The 23,082-nt window shown below is 40.6% G+C and overlaps 1 protein-coding gene across 1 annotated transcript in view; it reads left to right on the top strand.

Moving 5' to 3' along the window:
* Positions 1–416: 416 nt before the first annotated feature.
* LOC133559672 (equilibrative nucleoside transporter 1-like) overlaps positions 417–23,082 on the top strand; it is a 57,267-nt gene continuing 34,601 nt past the window's right edge. The window contains exons 1-5 of the mRNA XM_061911659.1: positions 417–568; positions 758–846; positions 946–1,027; positions 4,426–4,601; positions 13,037–13,176. Of these exons, the coding sequence (XP_061767643.1) occupies positions 818–846; positions 946–1,027; positions 4,426–4,601; positions 13,037–13,176 (427 nt within the window). The 5' untranslated portion in view covers positions 417–568; positions 758–817. The remainder of the gene's footprint in view (positions 569–757; positions 847–945; positions 1,028–4,425; positions 4,602–13,036; positions 13,177–23,082) is intronic.

Below are 23,082 nucleotides of genomic sequence, written 5' to 3'. Positions count from 1 at the left end.
TTGGGAAGGTTTGCCATACTGATGTGTGTGTCAAATTTGGTGAGTTTTGAAGCATGTTAAGGGGGTCAAATTACAGCGCATAGGTGCGGAATAATAATAAAACGCACTAGTTTCAATAGGGTCCTTGGCCCATTGCAATGGGCCTGGCGGACCCTAATGATTATTTGCAAAAAAAGAAATGTTTATGAGTGTGAACATCAAATATCTTGTCTTTGTAGCATATTCAACTGAATATGGGTTGAAAATGGTTTGCAAATCATTGTATTCCGTTTATATTTACATCTAACACAATTTCCCAACTCATATGGAAACGGGGTTTGTACTAATAAAAGTTTCAACCAATCAGTCTGCTTAATGGAGAGAGACATTGAAGAGAGGGAGCAGTCGAGAGAAAATCTGGATGCAGAAATAAGACTTTTTGATGGCAGTTTTTTGCTGCCAGACTTAAGAGAGGAGGAAGAAGAAGAAGAAGGGGGTAGGTCCACAAAAAGACTCCTCCCTAGCTTTCGGTCAGTGCGCCTTGACACTTTGCTGTGAATGCAACTAAAGCGTCAGAAGACTGCAGCGAGTAAGTTGGAGCCCTTTTTGACGTGCGTGCTTGTTTTCTGCTTCTTGACCACCTGCAGTCTTTCTTTGAGATGAGCTCATCTCTGCTGGAAAACAAAGCGGCACTCACACGTCCGTTTCATCTGCATGTTTTTTTTAGCGTGCGACACAGCTGTTGATGGAAGATATTTGTGGTATCTTTATTTTCCAGAGGTGGTGCCTCCCTGAGTAAAAGCCCTGACTCTACCGCACACGCCAAGCCCAGAGAAGCATGACTGCCTTCAACTCGCCCAGAGATAAGTAGGCGAAAAAGTCTCATCGTGAAGATGATTTTGTTGGAAGGCTGCCAATGTATTCCAAAGTGTTTGTTGATTTTTATCTCTGTGTCAACTTTCTCAGATACAATGGCGTGTGGATCATTTTTTTCATCCTGGGCTTGGGAACACTCTTGCCATGGAACTTCTTCATGACGGCCACCATGGTGAGTCTAACTTCCTTTCAGGACTTATGCCAGAACTAATCCCCGGAGCCACACAGAGAGAAGCCGTAGACCCCCCGCGGTGGTCTGGTGGCGACCCCCTTAAAGGCCTACTGAAAGCCACTACTAGCGACCACGCAGTCTGATAGTTTATATATCAATGATGAAATATTAACATTGCAACACATGCCAGTACGGCCGGTTTAGTTAACTAAATTACAGTTTTAAATTTCGCGCGGAGTTTCTTGTTGAAAACGTCGCGGTATGATGACGTCTCGGGTTGTAGCGGACATTTTTTCCAGTCTGCTTTAATCGCATAATTACACAGTATTCTTGGACATCTGTGTTGCTGAATCTTTTGCAATTTGTTTAATGAATAATGGAGACGTCAAAGAAGAAAGCTGTCGGTGGGAAGCGGTGTATTGCGGCTACCTTCAGCCACACAAACACAGCCGGTGTTTCCATGTTTAAAATTCACAAGTGAAGTGAAGTGAAGTATATTTATATAGCGCTCTATTTTTTATTTTTTTTTTTCCTCTCTCTAGGCTTCACGGTGGCAGAGGGGTTAGTGCGTCTGCCTCACAATGCAAAGGTCCTGCAGTCCTGGGTTCAAATCCAGGCTCGGGATCTTTCTGCGTGGAGTTTGCATGTTCTCCCCGTGAATGCGTGGGTTCCCTCCGGGTACTCCGGCTTCCTCCCACTTCCAAAGACATGCACCTGGGGATAGGTTGATTGGCAACACTAAATTGGCCCTAGTGTGTGAATGTGAGTGTGAATGTTGTCTGGTTGTCTGTGTTGGCCCTGTAATGAGGTGGCGACTTGTCCAGGGTGTACCCCGCCTTCCGCCCGATCGTAGCTGAGATAGGCGCCAGCGCCCCCCGCGACCCCAAGAGGGAATAAGCGGTAGAAAATGGATGGATGGATGGCGTTTTCTGTCGTGACTCAAAGCGCTTTACATAGTGAAACCCAATATCTAAGTTACATTTAAACCAGTGTGGGTGGCACTGGGAGCAGGTGGGTAAAGTGTTTTGCCCAAGGACACAACGGCAGTGACTAGGATGGCGGAAGCGGGAATCGAACCTGCAACCCTCAAGTTGCTGGCACGGCCGCTCTACCAACCAAGCTAAACCGCCCCACCAAAGTGAAGCTTTACTATGGAAAAGAGCGGTCAATCAAACATGGTTTACGACCACATATCAACCGGCGGGAGAAAATTGTGGTAATAAGTTGGCTCTTACCGTAGTTATGAGCGGAGCTTGCGTCCTCCTGCAGCTGCTGCAAACTATTACCTCCTCCCACCGGAGACACTGGCAGTCACCACACCCGTGGCCACACCCCTCCGACTTTCAGGTACCATATAATCTCACTAAAACACTAGTAACACAATAAGCAGATAAGGTATTTTCCAGAATTATCCTAGTAAATGTGTCTAATAACATCTGAATCGCTCCAACTGTCCTCGCCTTTTTTTTTCTTTCTAGTCCTTCACTCTCAATATCCTCAACCACGAATCTTTCGTCCTCGCTCAAATTAATGGGGAAATCGTCGTTTTCTCGGTCCGAATCGCTCTCGCTGCTGGTGGCCATGATTGTAAACAATGTTCAAATGTGAGGAGATCCACAACCTGTGACGTCACGCGCACATCGTCTGCTACTTCCGGTACAGGCAAGGCTTTTTTATTAGCAACCAAAAGTTGCGAACTTTATCATCGATGTTCTCTACTAAATCCTTTCAGCAAAAATATGGCAATATGGCGAAATGATCAAGTATGACACAGAATGGACCTGCTATCCCCGTTTAAATAAGGACATTTCATTTCAGTAGGCCTTTGAGAAAGGTCGGGACCTATTTCTTTGTTTGCAGTTTCTCCCAAATCCACTTGTTGACCTTGGGTTTCATCCCGCAGTGGCTTGTCCGCTCTAATCCTGCGGAGTTCACTTGTGGAATGTCACCTCTGTGGTCGCTTCATGGAGTTATCGCAGCCTCAGAATTTGCAACATTTTGCTAACAAAGTTGATTTGTTTCAGACATGCGTAATTTTAACTACTTAAAGGCCTACTGAAATGAGATTTTCTTATTTAAACTGATAGCAGGTCCATTTTATGTGTCAAATATATAAGTGTGTGTGTGTGTGTGTGTGTGTGTGTTTTTGTGTATAGCAGGGGTCACCAACGCGGTGCCCGCGGGCACCAGGTCGCCCGTAAGGACCAGATGTGTCGCCCGCTGGCCTGTTCTAAAAATAGCTCAAAAAGCAGCACTTACCAGTGAGCTGCCTCTATTTTTTTTTTATTTTATTTATTTACTAGCAAGCTGGTCTCGCTTTGCTGGACATTTTTAATTCTAAGAGAGACAAAACTCAAATAGAATTTGAAAATCCAAGGAAATATTTTAAAGACTTGGTCTTCACTTGTTTAAATAAATTCATTTATTTTTTTACTTTGCTACTTATAACTTTCAGAAAGACAATTTCAGAGAAAAAATACAACTTTGAAAATGATTTTAGGATTTTTAAACACATATACCTTTTTACCTTTTAAATGCCTTCCTCTTCTTTCCTGACAATTTAAATCAATGTTCAAGTGTATTTTTTTTATTGTAAAGAATAATAAATACATTTTGATTTAATTCTTTATTTTAGCGACGAATAATATTTGTGAAGTATTTCTTCAAATTTATGATTAAAATTCAAAAAAAATATTCTGGCAAATCTAAAAAATCTGTAGAATCAAATTTAGTCTTTTGAATTTCTTTTAAAATTTTTGTTCTGGAAAATCCAGAGGAAATATAGATTTGTCTTTGTTAGAAATATAGCTTGGTCCGATTTGTTATATATCCTAACAAAGTGCAGATTGGATTTTAACTTATTTAAAACATGTCATCAAAATTCTAAAATTAATCTTAATCAGGAAAAATTATTAATGATGTTCCGGAAATTCTTTTTTTTTATTTTTTCAAAAAGATTCGAATCAGCTAGTTTTTCTCTTCTTTTTTTCAGTAGAATTTTGAATTTTTAAAGAGTTGAAATTGAAGATAAACTATGTTTCAAAATTAAATTTTCATTTTTTTCGTGTTTTCTCCTCTTTTAAACCGTTCAATTAAGTGTTTTTTTTATCATTTATTCTCTACAAAAAACCTTCCGTAAAAGGAAAAAAAATGTACGACGGAATGACAGACAGAAATAGAATTTATTTAAGTGTGTATCAAACTGGTAGCCCTTTGCATTAATCAGTACCCAAGAAGTAGCTCTTGCTTTCAAAAAGGTTGGTGACCCCTGCTGTAGAAATAGTGTGGAGGTTGTTTCAGTGACGGTCATTGCCAAGTATTTGATGTAGAAGTAGTGTAACAGAATGTTGTGGTACAACAAGTGATTATACTTCAATGATTGGATCGTCCCTCCTCAGTACTTCACCAGCCGGCTGAAGGACTCCAACACAGAGTCCAACCAGACGGCCAAACAGACCGAGGTTGGCGAGGACACGCGTAACGTCCTGGAGTCCAAGTTCAACAACGTGATGACGCTGTGCGCCATGGTGCCTCTGCTCATCTTCGCCTGCCTCAACTCCTTCATCCACCAGAGGTACAATGTTACTTTTACAAGAAGTAAATGTGTCTTGGGTTTGTTTTTATATCAGAGTACCATGGAAGAGGATTCATCTTTTTTTTACAATGAAACACACAAAACAACCAGTTGAAAACATCCTACAACTTTAAAGGGGAACATTATCACCAGACCTATGTAAGCGTCAATATATACCTCGATGGTGCAGAAAAAAGACCATCTATTTTTTTAACCGATTTCCGAACTCTAAATGGGTGAATTTTTGGCGAATTAAACGCCTTTCTGTTTATCAAGCTGGAGGCGATGACGTCAGAATGTGACGTCGCCGAGGTAACACACCCGCCATTTTCATTTTCAACACATTACAAACACCGGGTCTCAGCTCTGTTATTTTCCGTTTTTTGGACTATTTTTTGGAACCTTGGAGACATCATGCCTCGTCGGTGTGTTGTCGGAAGGTGTAACAACACTAACAGGGAGGGATTCAAGTTGCACCACTGGCAAGAAATCTGCCGCCAGACCCCCATTGAATGTGCCAGAGTGTCTCCACATTTTACCGGCGATGCTAAGGCAGACATGGCACAGAGATGTATAGATAACCTGCAGATGCATTTGCAACGATAAAGTCAACGAAATCACAAAGGTGAGTTTTGTTGATGTTGACCCCCAGCTAATCGATGCTAACATGCTACGCTAATCGATGCTAACATGCTATTTACCGGCGGTGCTAAGGCAGACATGGCACAGAGATGTATGGATAACCTGCAAATGCATTTGCAACGATAGTCAACGAAATCACAAAGGTGAGTTTTGTTGATGTTGACTGCCAGCTAGTCGATGCTAACATGCTATTTACCGGCGGTGCTAAAGCAGACATGGAACAGAGATATATGGATAACCTGCAGATGCATTTGCAACGATAAAGTCAACGAAATCACAAAGGTGAGTTTTGTTGATGTTGACCGCCAGCTATTCGATGCTAACATGCTACGCTAATCGATGCTAACATGCTATTTACCGGCAGTGCTAAGGCAGACATGGCACAGAGATGTATGGATAACCTGCAGATGCATTTGCAACGATAAAGTCAACGAAATCACAAAGGTGAGTTTTGTTGATGTTGACTGCCAGCTAGTCGATGCTAACATGCTACGCTAATCGATGCTAACATGCTATTTACCAGCGGTGCTAAGGCAGACATAGAACAGAGATGTACGGATAACCTGCAGATGCATTTGCAACGATAAAGTCAACAAAATCACAAAGGTGAGTTTTGTTGATGTTGACCGCCAGCTAGTCGATGCTAACATGCTACGCTAATCGATGCTAACATGCTATTTACCGGCGGTGATAAAGCAGACATGGAACAGAGATATATGGATAACCTGCAGATGCATTTGCAACTATAAAGTCAACAAAATCACAAAGGTGAGTTTTGTTGATGTTGACCCCCAGCTAATCGATGCTAACATGCTACGCTAATCGATGCTAACATGCTATTTACCGGCGGTGCTAAAGCAGACATGGAACAGAGATGTACGGATAACCTGCAGATGCATTTGCAACTATATTACGTTTCCTTCCACCCACATTTAATGCGAAAAAAACACTTACCAATCGACGGATTTAAGTTGCTCCAGTGTCAAAAGATGCGAAAGTCCTGATCGTTTGGTCCGCACATTTTACCGGCGATGCTAACGCAGCTATTCGGCCATGCTATGGCTATGAATAGCGTCAATAGCTTCAGTTTCTTCTTCAATACTTTCATACTCCAACCATCTGTTTCAATACATGCGTAATCTGTTGAATCGCTTAAGTCGCTGAAATCCGAGTTTGAATCCGAGCTAATGTCGCTATATCTTGCTGTGGTATTCCCATTGTTTGTTTACATTGGCAGCACTGTATGACGTCACAGGGAAATGGCCAGTGTCTTGGCAGAGAGCCGAAAATAAGGGACTTTAAAGCTTTATTTAGGGATATTCCGAGACCGGTAAAATTTTGAAAAAAAACTTCAAAAAATACAACAAGCCACTAGGAACTGATTTTTATTGTTTTTAACCCTTTTGAAATTGTGATAATGTTCCCCTTTAAGAAGCATAAATACATTTCCACTTTCTGTCTGTATTCGTGTGATGACTTCTGGTCTGTCGTCATCAGATTCCAACATTTGAACTTCTTCTCCCTCACCTCTTGTAGCCTTGATATGAAATATGTATTCCTTTGCAATGTTTGACATCTTTTCAAAAACAAAAGAAGTCTCTACGAGCCACACTTTTGACTGAGATTTACTCAACAACACCGCCCGTCTCATCCATCCATTTCCTACCGCTTGTCCCTTTCGGGGTCTCAGCTGCTTCCAAATGCCATGAATGGGAAATAAGCGATTACTTTGGTTATCAATTCTGTGCTAGTCCGCACTGTCATGTTGGGTACAGTTGTGACCTTCTCTCTTCCTCCTTCTAACCTTTAGGAGACACATGTTAGGTACAAACCCCGTTTCCATATGAGTTGGGAAATTGTGTTGGATGTAAATATAAACGGAATACAATGATTTGCAAATCCTTGGTTGTATATGTTGGTTGTATATGTTTGTTATAAATGTTGGTTACATATGTTTGTTGTATATGTTGGATGTATATGTTGGATGTATATGTTGGTTGTATGTGTTGGTTGTATATGTTGGTTGTATATGTTGGTTGTATATGCTGGTTGTATATGTTGGTTGTATATGTTGGTTGTATATGTTGGTTGTATGTGTTGGTTGTATGTGTTGGTTGTATGTGTTGGTTGTATGTGTTGGTTGTATGTGTTGGTTGTATATGTTGGTTGTATGTGTTGGTTGTATGTGTTGGTTGTATATGTTGGTTGTATATGTTGGTTGTATATGTTGGTTGTATATGTTGGTTGTATGTGTTGGTTGTATGTGTTGGTTGTATATGTTGGTTGTATGTGTTGGTTGTATATGTTGGTTGTATGTGTTGGTTGTATATGTTGGTTGTATATGTTGGTTGTATATGTTGGTTGTATATGTTGGTTGTATATGTTGGTTGTATATGTTGGTTGTATATGCTGGTTGTATATGTTGGTTGTATATGTTGGTTGTATATGTTGGTTGTATATGTTGGTTGTATGTGTTGGTTGTATATGTTGGTTGTATGTGTTGGTTGTATGTGTTGGTTGTATATGTTGGTTGTATGTGTTGGTTGTATATGTTGGTTGTATGTGTTGGTTGTATATGTTGGTTGTATATGTTGGTTGTATATGTTGGTTGTATATGTTGGTTGTATATGTTGGTTGTATATGCTGGTTGTATATGTTGGTTGCATATGTTGGTTGTATATGTTGGTTGTATATGTTGGTTGTATATGCTGGTTGTATATGTTGGTTGTATATGTTGGTTGTATATGCTGGTTGTATATGTTGGTTGTATGTGTTGGTTGTATATGTTGGTTGTATATGTTGGTTGTATGTGTTGGTTGTATATGTTGGTTGTATATGTTGGTTGTATGTGTTGGTTGTATATGTTGGTTGTATATGTTGGTTGTATATGTTGGTTGTATATGTTGGTTGTATATGCTGGTTGTATGTGCTGGTTGTATATGTTGGTTGTATATGCTGGTTGTATATGTTGGTTGTATATGTTGGTTGTATATGCTGGTTGTATATGTTGGTTGTATATACTGGTTGTATATGTTGGTTGTATATGTTGGTTGTATATGTTGGTTGTATATGTTGGTTGTATATGTTGGTTGTATATGCTGGTTGTATATGTTGGTTGTATATGTTGGTTGTATATGCTGGTTGTATATGCTGGTTGTATATGTTGGTTGTATGTACTGGTTGTATATGTTGGTTGTATATGTTGGTTGTATATGCTGGTTGTATATGTTGGTTGCATATGTTGGTTGTATATGTTGGTTGTATATGCTGGTTGTATATGTTGGTTGTATGTGTTGGTTGTATATGTTGGTTGTATGTGTTGGTTGTATATGTTGGTTGTATGTGTTGGTTGTATATGTTGGTTGTATGTGTTGGTTGTATATGTTGGTTGTATGTGTTGGTTGTATATGTTGGTTGTATATGTTGGTTGTATATGTTGGTTGTATATACTGGTTGTATATGTTGGTTGTACATGTTGGTTGTATATGCTGGTTGTATATGTTGGTTGCATATGTTGGTTGTATATGTTGGTTGTATATGTTGGTTGTATATGTTGGTTGTATATGCTGGTTGTATATGTTGGTTGTATGTGTTGGTTGTATGTGTTGGTTGTATATGTTGGTTGTATGTGTTGGTTGTATATGTTGGTTGTATATGCTGGTTGTATATGTTGGTTGTATATGTTGGCCGTATATGCTGGTTGTATATGTTGGTTGTATGTGTTGGTTGTATATGTTGGTTGTATATGCTGGTTGTATATGTTGGTTGTATATACTGGTTGTATATGTTGGTTGTATGTGTTGGTTGTATATGTTGGTTGTATATACTGGTTGTATATGTTGGTTGTATGTGTTGGTTGTATATGTTGGTTGTATATACTGGTTGTATATGCTGGTTGTATGTGTTGGTTATATAGTCCAACTTTCAACAGCAGATTTGATGGATACATGACAATTTCAGAACAAGAATAACATAGACTCTGCGATGAGGTGGCGATTCTGACTGTACCTGAGATAGGCACTTGCGGCCCCCGTGACCCCAAGGGAATAAGCGGTAGAAAATGGATGGATGCAATAACATAGACTGGAAAACACTTTGTGGTCACAGCATTGAGCGACCATGAGATTAGCTCCGTTTTGCCTGGGTATCTTTTGTCTTCTGAAGCCTTGTCTGGTGTGTTATGTCCCTTATTCCACAGTCAGTTATTTTGCACCTGTGTCCCACAGTTGGGATAGTCCAAACAACTAGTCATGTTTTTGATAATTTCCCAACAACACATTTTTTACCGCAAGGTTGAACACTCGTAGGCTTGAAGACAGTATAATTTCTCCGCTCAAGTTGTCCACCTAATCCTTGAATGTGGAATTTGCCATGTTATGTTTGAATTTCAGGCCACCCTGAGTTCATGTTGACCATCTCTGAGTGAAAACAGACTCTGTATATTTGCAGGCAGGGACATATTGAGGCCATAAACATATCTTGCAGGCTACTCTATTGGATGATATCATGTAGTTTAAGAAAATGACTCATTATGAACAGATCATTAGTATGAGCTCTATATGGGGCTTAATGTATTATTCTAATTGCCTTTTTCTAGAGCTTAAATAGCAGTTCAAAAGCATCCCTGTAGGTGTGGCCCCAAACCTAAGCGCAATACTGTAAATGCGGCAATAAAAGAGCTAAGTAAACCGTTCTAAGTGAATTTTGATTTAGTCGTTTCTGCATTTTCCACAAAATGAAGACACCCTCGACCAATTTAGAGTGTGCTGCTTTCACATGTGGTTTCCAAGTCAGTAGAGCTTCTGTCTTAACCCCCAAGGCCTTGTGTTTATTCACTCTATTTATAGACATCCCGCTAACTTCTATGTGTATGTTTTTAGGGACCGATGTCCCTTTGGGACAGAGGACCCTATTGAATTTCAAAGGTTTTATTATTAGGGAGCGATGTCCCTTTGGGACAGAGGACCCTATTGAATTTCTAAGGTTTTATTATTATTATTAGGGTCCGCCAGGCCCATTGTAAAAGGACTCCCCTTTTGCAATGGGCCAAAGGACCCTATTGAAGCTGTAAGGTTTTATTATTATTCTTTATTATTGTTCTTTCTTTATTCCGCACCTATGCGCTGTAATTTGACCCCCTTAACATGCTTCAAAACTCACCAAATTTTACACACACGTCGGTATGGCATACCTTCCCAAATTATTAAACGACCAAACCCCAAAAAATAAAAATTGCGCGCTAGCGCCCCCTAGGAAGAAAACAAAAAACAAACTGCTTGTAACTTCCGTTAGCAATCTTGTAGAGACATGAAACAAAAACCTCTATGTAGGGCTGACTTAGACCTAGATTTCACAATTTTACCTTCTAGGGCAAAAAATGCAATTTTTACCTCTTTGAGCTGTAATTTGACCCCCCTTAAAATTGCGATCTAATGAAAAAAACAAACCCCAAAACTCAAAATTGCGCTGTAGCGCAATTGTTGATTAAAACACAGAAAAAACTGCTTTTAGAAAGAAAACACAGACAAAACTGCATGTAACTTCCGGTAGGAATGCCGGAAAGACATGAAACAAAAACCTCTATGTAGGTCTCACTTAGACCTACATTTTAATAACTGACATCCTTCATCAAAAATCTACAGTAAGTTGAAAATTACTCCAGTTTTGATTTTACACGCCTTCAAAGAAGCCCTGCGCAAAGTTTCCTAAAAAATGTCATTTTTGCCTCTTTGAGCTTTAATTTGACGCCCTTAAAATGCTTCAAAGTGCAAATTAAAGCTCTACTATGCAATGCGAAAGCCATTTTTCAACAACATCCAGAAACGCCAAGCTGTATTTTGACCCCCTTAACATGCTTCAAAACTCACAGAATTTTACACACACATCAGGACTGAAGAAAATTGCCATCTAATAAAAAACCAAACACCAAAAATCTAAATTGCGTTCTAGCGCCCCCTAGGAAAAAACTCAGACAAAACTGCTTGTAACTTCTGTTAGGAATGTCGTAGAGAAATGAAACAAAAACCTCTATGTAGGTCTGACTTAGACCAGGGTTTGGGTCGCAGGGGCAGCAGCCAAAGGCGGGCCCGACCAACGCTGCTTGCAGCTTTAATTATTATTATTATTATTCTTTATTATTATACCGCCGCCTCTTTGAGCTGTAATTTGACCCCCTTAACATGCTTCAAAACTCACCAAATTTGACACACACATCAGGACTGGCAAAAATTGCTATCTAATCAAAAAACCAAACCCCAAAACTCAAAATTGCGCTCTAGCGCCCCCTAGGAAGAAAACACAGAAAAAACTGTCTGTAACTCAGTAGGAATGTCGTAGAAACATGAAATAAAAACCACTACGTAGGTCTCAGTTAGACCTATATTTTATCCACCGAGATCCCCCGGCTAAAATCTACAGGAAGTTTGCTATTCCCACTTCAATACAAAAGTTGGATAAAAAATGTTGCATTTTTTCAAACATTATCTCCTCTGAGGCCGTTTGTCATTTCGGCTTCAAATAAGCACAGACGAGAGATTGAACCCTTCTGATCAAAAGTTAAAGAAAGACTTTTAATTACTACTCCGGTTTGGATTTTATGAGCCGGCAAAGAACCATTGCACTGCTGCTGTTGTCACCAAACGGCGGCTTTCTGCTCAGACAAAACTGTAGGAATGTCACACACACATGAAACAAAAACCTCAATATAGGTCTCAGTGAGACCTATATTTCATACACTGACCGCCCCCACCTAAAATCAACAGGAAGTTTGCTATTCCCACTTCAATACAACATGCATTAGAGTCTCAACATGGCGGCACCAAGGCGTCCTTATAAAATGCCCAAGCCACTTTACAACTGTTATTACTATGAGACTGATATATAACACATGTGTATACAACTTTTTCTCTGTGTAATAATCCATCCATCCATCTTCTAGCGCTTATCTGGGCTTGGGTCGCGGGGGCAGCAGCCAAAGCCGTCCCGTCCATCGCTGCTTGTTTTTCCAGTGCCCTTCTCTCGAAGAGGATATAGTTTGTTTTTGAGAGATTTAGTGATACTTAATTTTTATTATTAAAAACCACAAATGAATTTTTGACAATTCACTGTTCACTGTGTTCTAGAAGAGACAATGTTGGTGTCGTCCGCGATCAACACTCATTTTATGACGTCAGATACTTAGACTATGTCATTGATATATAATGTGAAAAGTTTAGGTCCCAAAACTGACCCCTGAGGGACCCCACAAGTGATAACTCAGTCTGTTGATATGTTGTTTCCCATCTGTAGAAATTGTTTTCTGTTGGAGAGATAACTTGTTATCCGTTTTAAGGAGGTCTCTCTAACTCATATCAGTCACTCGTTGTCACTTCTTCTGCAGCTGAGTAGTTGCAAGATCACTAGCGTCCTCTACCACCAGGAGGCGGGAGTCATTTAATGACTCATATTTGACACACGCAGCTACGGTATATTAATAAAACATAGCTGCTTACTGTTCTTTTCAATAGCTTGGACCTTCAATCCTACTGAATAGCTCTTAATCTTTTTCTCTTTATGCGATTTCAAATTACCGGTATTGAAATCAGCCTCCTGCATTTTGAAATTGATGACAGGGGAAGTGTCACCCGGCGGAAATACTAAGCATGCGCTAATTATTTTGCGAAACGAGTTTGACCCGGCAGTAATTCAAGGAAATAGGGTATGTGGACTTCTCTGTCCAGGGTGTAGATGTATGTGTGACTATGTGGACTTCTCTACCCTAACCCCCCTGGAATGTTCTTGATGTTCCCCCTCAGGATCCCTCAGAAACTGCGCATCTCTGGCAGCCTGACGGTCATCCTGGTGGTCTTCCTGCTGACGGCCCTGCTGGTGAAGGTGGATGTGACCCCGCTGGCCTTCTTCACGCTCACCATGATCAAGATTATCTTCATCAACTGTGAGTCCAGCCTGCTGTAGACTTTGACTCTATGTCATCTCTTGTGTTTATTGGAAGGAGCAGCGTTGGTGTCATCTCATGTGTTTATTAGAAGGACCAGCATTGGTGTCATCTCATGTGTTTATTAGGAGGAGCAGCATTGGTGTCATCTCTTGTGTTTATTAGAAGGAGCAGCATTGGTGTCATCTCATGTGTTTATTAGAAGGAGCAGCATTGGTGTCATCTCATGTGTTTATTAGAAGGACCAGCATTGGTGTCATCTCATGTGTTTATTAGGAGGAGCAGCATTGGTGTCATCTCGTGTGTTTATTAGAAGGAGCAGCATTGGTGTCATCTCATGTGTTTATTAGAAGGAGCAGCATTGGTGTCATCTCATGTGTTTATTAGAAGGAGCAGCGTTGGTGTCATCTCATGTGTTTATTAGAAGGACCAGCATTGGTGTCATCTCATGTGTTTATTAAGAGGAGCAGCATTGGTGTCATCTCGTGTGTTTATTAGAAGGAGCAGCATTGGTGTCATCTCATGTGTTTATTAGGAGGAGCAGCATTGGTGTCATCTCGTGTGTTTATTAGAAGGAGCAGCATTGGTGTCATCTCATGTGTTTATTAGAAGGAGCAGCATTAGTGTCATCTCATGTGTTTATTAGGAGGAGCAGCATTGGTGTCATCTCGTGTGTTTATTAGAAGGAGCAGCATTGGTGTCATCTCATGTGTTTATTAGAAGGAGCAGCATTGGTGTCATCTCATGTGTTTATTAGAAGGAGCAGCGTTGGTGTCATCTCATGTGTTTATTAGAAGGAGCAGCGTTGGTGTCATCTCATGTGTTTATTAGAAGGACCAGCATTGGTGTCATCTCATGTGTTTATTAAGAGGAGCAGCATTGGTGTCATCTCGTGTGTTTATTAGAAGGAGCAGCATTGGTGTCATCTCATGTGTTTATTAGAAGGAGCAGCATTGGTGTCATCTCATGTGTTTATTAGAAGGAGCAGCATTGGTGTCATCTCATGTGTTTATTAGAAGGAGCAGCATTGGTGTCATCTCATGTGTTTATTAGGAGGAGCAGCATTGGTGTCATCTCATGTGTTTATTAGAAGGAGCAGCATTGGTGTCATCTCATGTGTTTATTAGAAGGAGCAGCATTGGTGTCATCTCATGTGTTTATTAGAAGGAACAGCATTGGTGTCATCTCATGTGTTTATTAGAAGGAGCAGCATTGGTGTCATCTCGTGTGTTTATTGGAAGGAGCAGCATTTGTGTCATCTCATGTGTTTATTAGGAGCAGCATTGGTGTCATCTCATGTGTTTATTAGAAGGAGCAGCATTGGTGTCATCTCATGTGTTTATTGGAAGGATTAGCATTGGTGTCATCTCATGTGTTTATTAGAAGGAGCAGCATTGGTGTCATCTCATGTGTTTATTAGAAGGAGCAGCATTGGTGTCATCTCGTGTGTTTATTAGAAGGAGCAGCATTGGTGTCATCTCGTGTGTTTATTAGAAGGAGCAGCATTGGTGTCATCTCGTGTGTTTATTAGAAGGAGCAGCATTGGTGTCATCTCATGTGTTTATTGGAAGGAGCAGCATTGGTGTCTTCTCATGTGTTTATTAGAAGGAGCAGCATTGGTGTCATCTCATGTGTTTATTGGAAGGAGCAGCATTGGTGTCTTCTCATGTGTTTATTAGAAGGAGCAGCATTGGTGTCATCTCATGTTTATTAGAAGGAGCAGCATTGGTGTCATTTCATGTGTTTATTAAAGGGAGCAGCATTGGTGTCATCTCATGTGTTTATTAGAAGGAGCAGCATTGGTGTCATCTCGTGTGTTTATTAGAAGGAGCAGCATTGGTGTCATCTCATGTGTTTATTAGAAGGAGCAGCATTGGTGCCATCTCATGTGTTTATTAGAAGGAGCAGCATTGGTGTCATCTCATGTGTTTATTAGAAGGAGCAGCATTGGTGTCATCTCATGTGTTTATTAGAAGGAGCAGCATTGGTGTCATCTCATGTGTTTATTAGAAGGAGCAGCATTGGTGTCATCTCATGTGTTTATTAGAAGGAGCAGCAGTGGTGTCATCTCATGTGTTTATTAGAAGGAGCTGCATTGGTGTCATCTCGTGTGTTTATTAGAGGGAGCAGCATTGGTGTCATCTAATGTGTTTATTGGAAGGAGCAACATTGGTGTCATCTCATGTGTTTATTAGAAGGAGCAGCATTGGTGTCATCTAATGTGTTTATTGGAAGGAGCAACATTGGTGTCATCTCATGTGTTTATTAGAAGGATCAGCATTGGTGTCATCTCATGTGTTTATTAGAAGGAGCAGCATTGGTGTCATCTCATGTGTTTATTGGAAGGAGCAGCATTGGTGTCATCTCATGTGTTTATTTGAAGGAGCAGCATTGGTGTCATCTCATGTGTTTATTAGAAGGAGCAGCATTGGTGTCATCTCATGTGTTTATTAGAAGGAGCAGCGTTGGTGTCATCTCATGTGTTTATTGGAAGGAGCAGCATTGGTGTCATCTCATGTGTTTATTAGAAGGAGCAGCATTGGTGTCATCTCATGTGTTTATTAGAAGGAGCAGCGTTGGTGTCATCTCATGTGTTTATTAGAAGGAGCAGCATTGGTGTCATCTCATGTGTTTATTAGAAGGAGCAGCATTGGTGTCATCTCATGTGTTTATTAGAAGGAGCAGCATTGGTGTCATCTCATGTGTTTATTAGAAGGAGCAGCATTGGTGTCATCTCATGTGTTTATTAGAAGGAGCAGCATTGGTGTCATCTCATGTGTTTATTAGAAGGAGCAGCATTGGTGTCATCTCATGTGTTTATTAGAAGGAGCAGCATTGGTGTCATCTCATGTGTTTATTAGAAGGAGCAGCATTGGTGTCATCTCATGTGTTTATTGGAAGGAGCAGCATTGGTGTCATCTCATGTGTTTATTTGAAGGAGCAGCATTGGTGTCATCTCATGTGTTTATTAGAAGGAGCAGCATTGGTGTCATCTCATGTGTTTATTAGAAGGAGCAGCGTTGGTGTCATCTCATGTGTTTATTAGAAGGAGCAGCATTGGTGTCATCTCATGTGTTTATTAGAAGGAGCAGCATTGGTGTCATCTCATGTGTTTATTAGAAGGAGCAGGATTTGTGTCATCTCATGTGTTTATTAGAAGGAGCAGCATTTGTGTCATCTCATGTGTTTATTAGAAGGAGCAGCATTGGTGTCATCTCATGTGTTTATTAGAAGGAGCAGCATTGGTGTCATCTCATGTGTTTATTAGAAGGAGCAGGATTTGTGTCATCTCATGTGTTTATTAGAAGGAGCAGGATTTGTGTCATCTCATGTGTTTATTAGAAGGAGCAGCATTGGTGTCATCTCATGTGTTTATCAGAAGGAACAGCATTGGTGTCATCTCATGTGTTTATGAGAAGGAGCAGGATTGGTGTCATCTCATGTGTTTATTGGAAGGAGCAGCATTGGTGTCATCTCATGTGTTTATTAGAAGGAGCAGCATTGGTGTCATCTCATGTGTTTATTAGAAGGAGCAGGATTTGTGTCATCTCATGTGTTTATTAGAAGGAGCAGCATTTGTGTCATCTCATGTGTTTATTAGAAGGAGCAGCATTGGTGTCATCTCATGTGTTTATTAGAAGGAGCAGCATTGGTGTCATCTCATGTGTTTATTAGAAGGAGCAGCATTGGTGTCATCTCATGTGTTTATTAGGAGGAGCAGCATTGGTGTCATCTCATGTGTTTATTAGGAGCAGCATTGGTGTCATCTCGTGTGTTTATTAGAAGGAGCAGCATTGGTGTCATCTCATGTGTTTATTAGAAGGAGCAGCATTGGTGTCATCTCATGTGTTTATTAGAAGGAGCAGCATTGGTGTCATCTCATGTGTTTATTAGAAGGAGCAGCATTGGTGTCATCTCATGTGTTTATTAGAAGGAGCAGCATTGGTGTCATCTCGTGTGTTTATTAGAAGGAGCAGCATTGGTGTCATCTCGTGTGTTTATTAGAAGGAGCAGCATTTGTGTCATCTCGTGTGTTTATTAGAAGGAGCTGCATTGGTGTCATCTCGTGTGTTTATTAGAAAGAGCAGCATTTGTGTCATCTCATGTGTTTATTAGGAGGAGCAGCATTGGTGTCATCTCATGTGTTTATTAGGAGCAGCAGCATTGGTGTCATCTCGTGTGTTTATTAGAAGGAGCAGCATTTGTGTCATCTCATGTGTTTATTAGGAGGAGCAGCATTTGTGTCATCTCATGTGTTTATTAGGAGGAGCAGCATTGGTGTCATCTCGTGTGTTTATTAGAAGGAGCAGCATTTGTGTCATCTCATGTGTTTATTAGAAGGAGCAGCATTTGGTGTCATCTCGTGTGTTTATTAGAAGGAGCAGCATTGGTGTCATCTCATGTGTTTATTAGAAGGAGCAGCATTGTGTCATCTCATGGGTGTTTAGTGTAGAAGGAGCAGCATTGGTGGCATCTCATGTGTTTATTAGAAGGAGCAGCATTGGGTGGTCATCTCGATGTGTTTATTAGAAGGAGCCAGACGGTTGGGTGTCATCGTCATGTGTTTGATTGGAAGGATCGTCAGCATTGGGTGTCATAAGGAGCAGCATTGGTGTCATCTCATGTGTTTATTAGAAGGAGCAGCGTTGGTGTCATCTCATGTGTTTATTGGAAGGAGCAGCATTGGTGTCATCTCATGTGTTTATTAGAAGGAGCAGCATTGGTGTCATCTCATGTGTTTATTAGGAGCAGCATTGGTGTCATCTCATGTGTTTATTAGGAGCAGCATTGGTGTCATCTCATGTGTTTATTAGGAGCAGCATTGGTGTCATCTCGTGTGTTTACTAGAAGGAGCAGCATTGGTGTCATCTCATGTGTTTATTAGAAGGAGCAGCATTGGTGTCATCTCATGTGTTTATTAGGAGCAGCATTGGTGTCATCTCGTGTGTTTACTAGAAGGAGCAGCATTGGTGTCATCTCATGTGTTTATTAGAAGGAGCAGCATTGGTGTCATCTCATGTGTTTATTAGAAGGAGCAGCGTTGGTGTCATCTCGTGTGTTTATTAGAAGGAGCAGCATTGGTGTCATCTCGTGTGTTTATTAGAAGGAGCAGCATTGGTGTCATCTCGTGTGTTTATTAGAGGGAGCAGCATTGGTGTCATCTCATGTGTTTATTAGAAGGAGCAGCATTGGTGTCCTCTCATGTGTTTATTAGGAGCAGCATTGGTGTCATCTCATGTGTTTATTAGAAGGAGCAGCGTTGGTGTCATCTCGTGTGTTTATTAGAAGGAGCGGCATTGGTGTCATCTCATGTGTTTATTAGAAGGAGCAGCATTGGTGTCATCTCATGTGTTTATTAGAAGGAGCAGCATTGGTGTCATCTCATGTGTTTATTAGAAGGAGCAGCATTGGTGTAATCTCATGTGTTTATTAGAAGGAGCAGCATTGGTGTCATCTCATGTGTTTATTAGAAGGAGCAGCATTGGTGTCATCTCATGTGTTTATTAGAAGGAGCAGCATTGGTGTCATCTCATGTGTTTATTAGAAGGAGCAGCATTGGTGTCATCTCATGTGTTTATTAGAAGGAGCAGCATTGGTGTCATCTCGTGTGTTTATTAGAAGGAGCAGCATTGGTGTCATCTCGTGTGTTTATTGGAAGGAGCAGCATTGGTGTCATCTCATGTGTTTATTAGAAGGAGCAGCATTGGTGTCATCTCGTGTGTTTATTGGAAGGAGCAGCATTGGTGTCATCTCGTGTGTTTATTAGGAGGAGCAGCATTGGTGTCATCTCATGTGTTTATCAGAAGGAACAGCATTGGTGTCATCTCATGTGTTTATTAGGAGGAGCAGCATTGGTGTCATCTCATGTGTTTATTAGGAGCAGCATTGGTGTCATCTCATGTGTTTATCAGAAGGAACAGCATTGGTGTCATCTCATGTGTTTATGAGAAGGAGCAGGATTGGTGTCATCTCATGTGTTTATTGGAAGGAACAGCATTGGTGTCATCTCATGTGTTTATGAGAAGGAGCAGGATTGGTGTCATCTCATGTGTTTATTGGAAGGAGCAGCATTGGTGTCATCTCATGTGTTTATTAGAAGGAGCAGCATTGGTGTCATCTCATGTGTTTATTAGAAGGAGCAGGATTTGTGTCATCTCATGTGTTTATTAGAAGGAGCAGCATTTGTGTCATCTCATGTGTTTATTAGAAGGAGCAGCATTGGTGTCATCTCATGTGTTTATTAGAAGGAGCAGCATTGGTGTCATCTCATGTGTTTATTAGAAGGAGCAGGATTTGTGTCATCTCATGTGTTTATTAGAAGGAGCAGCATTGGTGTCATCTCATGTGTTTATCAGAAGGAACAGCATTGGTGTCATCTCATGTGTTTATGAGAAGGAGCAGGATTGGTGTCATCTCATGTGTTTATTGGAAGGAGCAGCATTGGTGTCATCTCATGTGTTTATTAGAAGGAGCAGCATTGGTGTCATCTCATGTGTTTATTAGAAGGAGCAGGATTTGTGTCATCTCATGTGTTTATTAGAAGGAGCAGCATTTGTGTCATCTCATGTGTTTATTAGAAGGAGCAGCATTGGTGTCATCTCATGTGTTTATTAGAAGGAGCAGCATTGGTGTCATCTCATGTGTTTATTAGAAGGAGCAGCATTGGTGTCATCTCATGTGTTTATTAGAAGGAGCAGCATTTGTGTCATCTCATGTGTTTATTAGAAGGAGCAGCATTTGTGTCATCTCATGTGTTTATTAGGAGCAGCATTGGTGTCATCTCATGTGTTTATTAGGAGGAGCAGCATTGGTGTCATCTCATGTGTTTATTAGGAGCAGCATTGGTGTCATCTCATGTGTTTATTAGAAGGAGCAGCATTGGTGTCATCTCATGTGTTTATTAGAAGGAGCAGCATTGGTGTCATCTCATGTGTTTATTAGAAGGAGCAGCATTGGTGTCATCTCATGTGTTTATTAGAAGGAGCAGCATTGGTGTCATCTCATGTGTTTATTAGAAGGAGCAGCATTGGTGTCATCTCGTGTGTTTATTAGAAGGAGCAGCATTGGTGTCATCTCGTGTGTTTATTAGAAGGAGCAGCATTTGTGTCATCTCGTGTGTTTATTAGAAGGAGCTGCATTGGTGTCATCTCGTGTGTTTATTAGAAAGAGCAGCATTTGTGTCATCTCATGTGTTTATTAGGAGGAGCAGCATTGGTGTCATCTCATGTGTTTATTAGGAGCAGCAGCATTGGTGTCATCTCGTGTGTTTATTAGAAGGAGCAGCATTTGTGTCATCTCATGTGTTTATTAGGAGGAGCAGCATTTGTGTCATCTCATGTGTTTATTAGGAGGAGCAGCATTGGTGTCATCTCGTGTGTTTATTAGAAGGAGCAGCATTTGTGTCATCTCATGTGTTTATTAGAAGGAGCAGCATTGGTGTCATCTCGTGTGTTTATTAGAAGGAGCAGCATTGGTGTCATCTCATGTGTTTATTAGAAGGAGCAGCATTGGTGTCATCTCGTGTGTTTATTAGAAGGAGCAGCATTGGTGTCATCTCATGTGTTTATTAGGAGGAGCAGCATTGGTGTCATCTCATGTGTTTATTAGAAAGAGCAGCATTGGTGTCATCTCATGTGTTTATTAGAAGGAGCAGCATTGGTGTCATCTCATGTGTTTATTAGAAGGAGCAGCATTGTGTCATCTCATGTGTTTATTAGAAAGAGCAGCATTGGTGTCATCTCATGTGTTTATTAGAAGGAGCAGCGTTGGTGTCATCTCATGTGTTTATTAGAAGGAGCAGCATTGGTGTCATCTCATGTGTTTATTAGAAGGAGCAGCATTGGTGTAATCTCATGTGTTTATTAGAAGGAGCAGCATTGGTGTCATCTCATGTGTTTATTAGAAGGAGCAGCATTGGTGTCATCTCATGTGTTTATTAGAAGGAGCAGCATTGGTGTCATCTCATGTGTTTATTAGAAGGAGCAGCATTGGTGTCATCTCATGTGTTTATTAGAAGGAGCAGCATTGGTGTCATCTCGTGTGTTTATTAGAAGGAGCAGCATTGGTGTCATCTCGTGTGTTTATTGGAAGGAGCAGCATTGGTGTCATCTCATGTGTTTATTAGAAGGAGCAGCATTGGTGTCATCTCGTGTGTTTATTGGAAGGAGCAGCATTGGTGTCATCTCGTGTGTTTATTAGGAGGAGCAGCATTGGTGTCATCTCATGTGTTTATCAGAAGGAACAGCATTGGTGTCATCTCATGTGTTTATTAGGAGGAGCAGCATTGGTGTCATCTCATGTGTTTATTAGGAGCAGCATTGGTGTCATCTCATGTGTTTATCAGAAGGAACAGCATTGGTGTCATCTCATGTGTTTATGAGAAGGAGCAGGATTGGTGTCATCTCATGTGTTTATTGGAAGGAACAGCATTGGTGTCATCTCATGTGTTTATGAGAAGGAGCAGGATTGGTGTCATCTCATGTGTTTATTGGAAGGAGCAGCATTGGTGTCATCTCATGTGTTTATTAGAAGGAGCAGCATTGGTGTCATCTCATGTGTTTATTAGAAGGAGCAGGATTTGTGTCATCTCATGTGTTTATTAGAAGGAGCAGCATTTGTGTCATCTCATGTGTTTATTAGAAGGAGCAGCATTGGTGTCATCTCATGTGTTTATTAGAAGGAGCAGGATTTGTGTCATCTCATGTGTTTATTAGAAGGAGCAGCATTGGTGTCATCTCATGTGTTTATTAGAAGGAGCAGCATTGGTGTCATCTCATGTGTTTATTAGAAGGAGCAGCATTGGTGTCATCTCATGTGTTTATTAGAAGGAGCAGCATTGGTGTCATCTCATGTGTTTATTAGAAGGAGCAGGATTTGTGTCATCTCATGTGTTTATTAGAAGGAGCAGGATTTGTGTCATCTCATGTGTTTATTAGAAGGAGCAGCATTGGTGTCATCTCATGTGTTTATCAGAAGGAACAGCATTGGTGTCATCTCATGTGTTTATGAGAAGGAGCAGGATTGGTGTCATCTCATGTGTTTATTGGAAGGAGCAGCATTGGTGTCATCTCATGTGTTTATTAGAAGGAGCAGCATTGGTGTCATCTCATGTGTTTATTAGAAGGAGCAGGATTTGTGTCATCTCATGTGTTTATTAGAAGGAGCAGCATTTGTGTCATCTCATGTGTTTATTAGAAGGAGCAGCATTGGTGTCATCTCATGTGTTTATTAGAAGGAGCAGCATTGGTGTCATCTCATGTGTTTATTAGAAGGAGCAGCATTGGTGTCATCTCATGTGTTTATTAGAAGGAGCAGCATTTGTGTCATCTCATGTGTTTATTAGAAGGAGCAGCATTTGTGTCATCTCATGTGTTTATTAGGAGCAGCATTGGTGTCATCTCATGTGTTTATTAGGAGGAGCAGCATTGGTGTCATCTCATGTGTTTATTAGGAGCAGCATTGGTGTCATCTCGTGTGTTTATTAGAAGGAGCAGCATTGGTGTCATCTCATGTGTTTATTAGAAGGAGCAGCATTGGTGTCATCTCATGTGTTTATTAGAAGGAGCAGCATTGGTGTCATCTCATGTGTTTATTAGAAGGAGCAGCATTGGTGTCATCTCATGTGTTTATTAGAAGGAGCAGCATTGGTGTCATCTCGTGTGTTTATTAGAAGGAGCAGCATTGGTGTCATCTCGTGTGTTTATTAGAAGGAGCAGCATTTGTGTCATCTCGTGTGTTTATTAGAAGGAGCTGCATTGGTGTCATCTCGTGTGTTTATTAGAAAGAGCAGCATTTGTGTCATCTCATGTGTTTATTAGGAGGAGCAGCATTGGTGTCATCTCATGTGTTTATTAGGAGCAGCAGCATTGGTGTCATCTCGTGTGTTTATTAGAAGGAGCAGCATTT

This window comes from Nerophis ophidion, linkage group LG09, assembly GCF_033978795.1.
Source record: "Nerophis ophidion isolate RoL-2023_Sa linkage group LG09, RoL_Noph_v1.0, whole genome shotgun sequence".
In the NCBI taxonomy this organism is placed as follows: domain Eukaryota; kingdom Metazoa; phylum Chordata; class Actinopteri; order Syngnathiformes; family Syngnathidae; genus Nerophis; species Nerophis ophidion.
The sequence above is the reverse complement of the archived record's forward strand: the minus strand, read 5'-3'. Positions and strand labels throughout refer to the sequence as shown.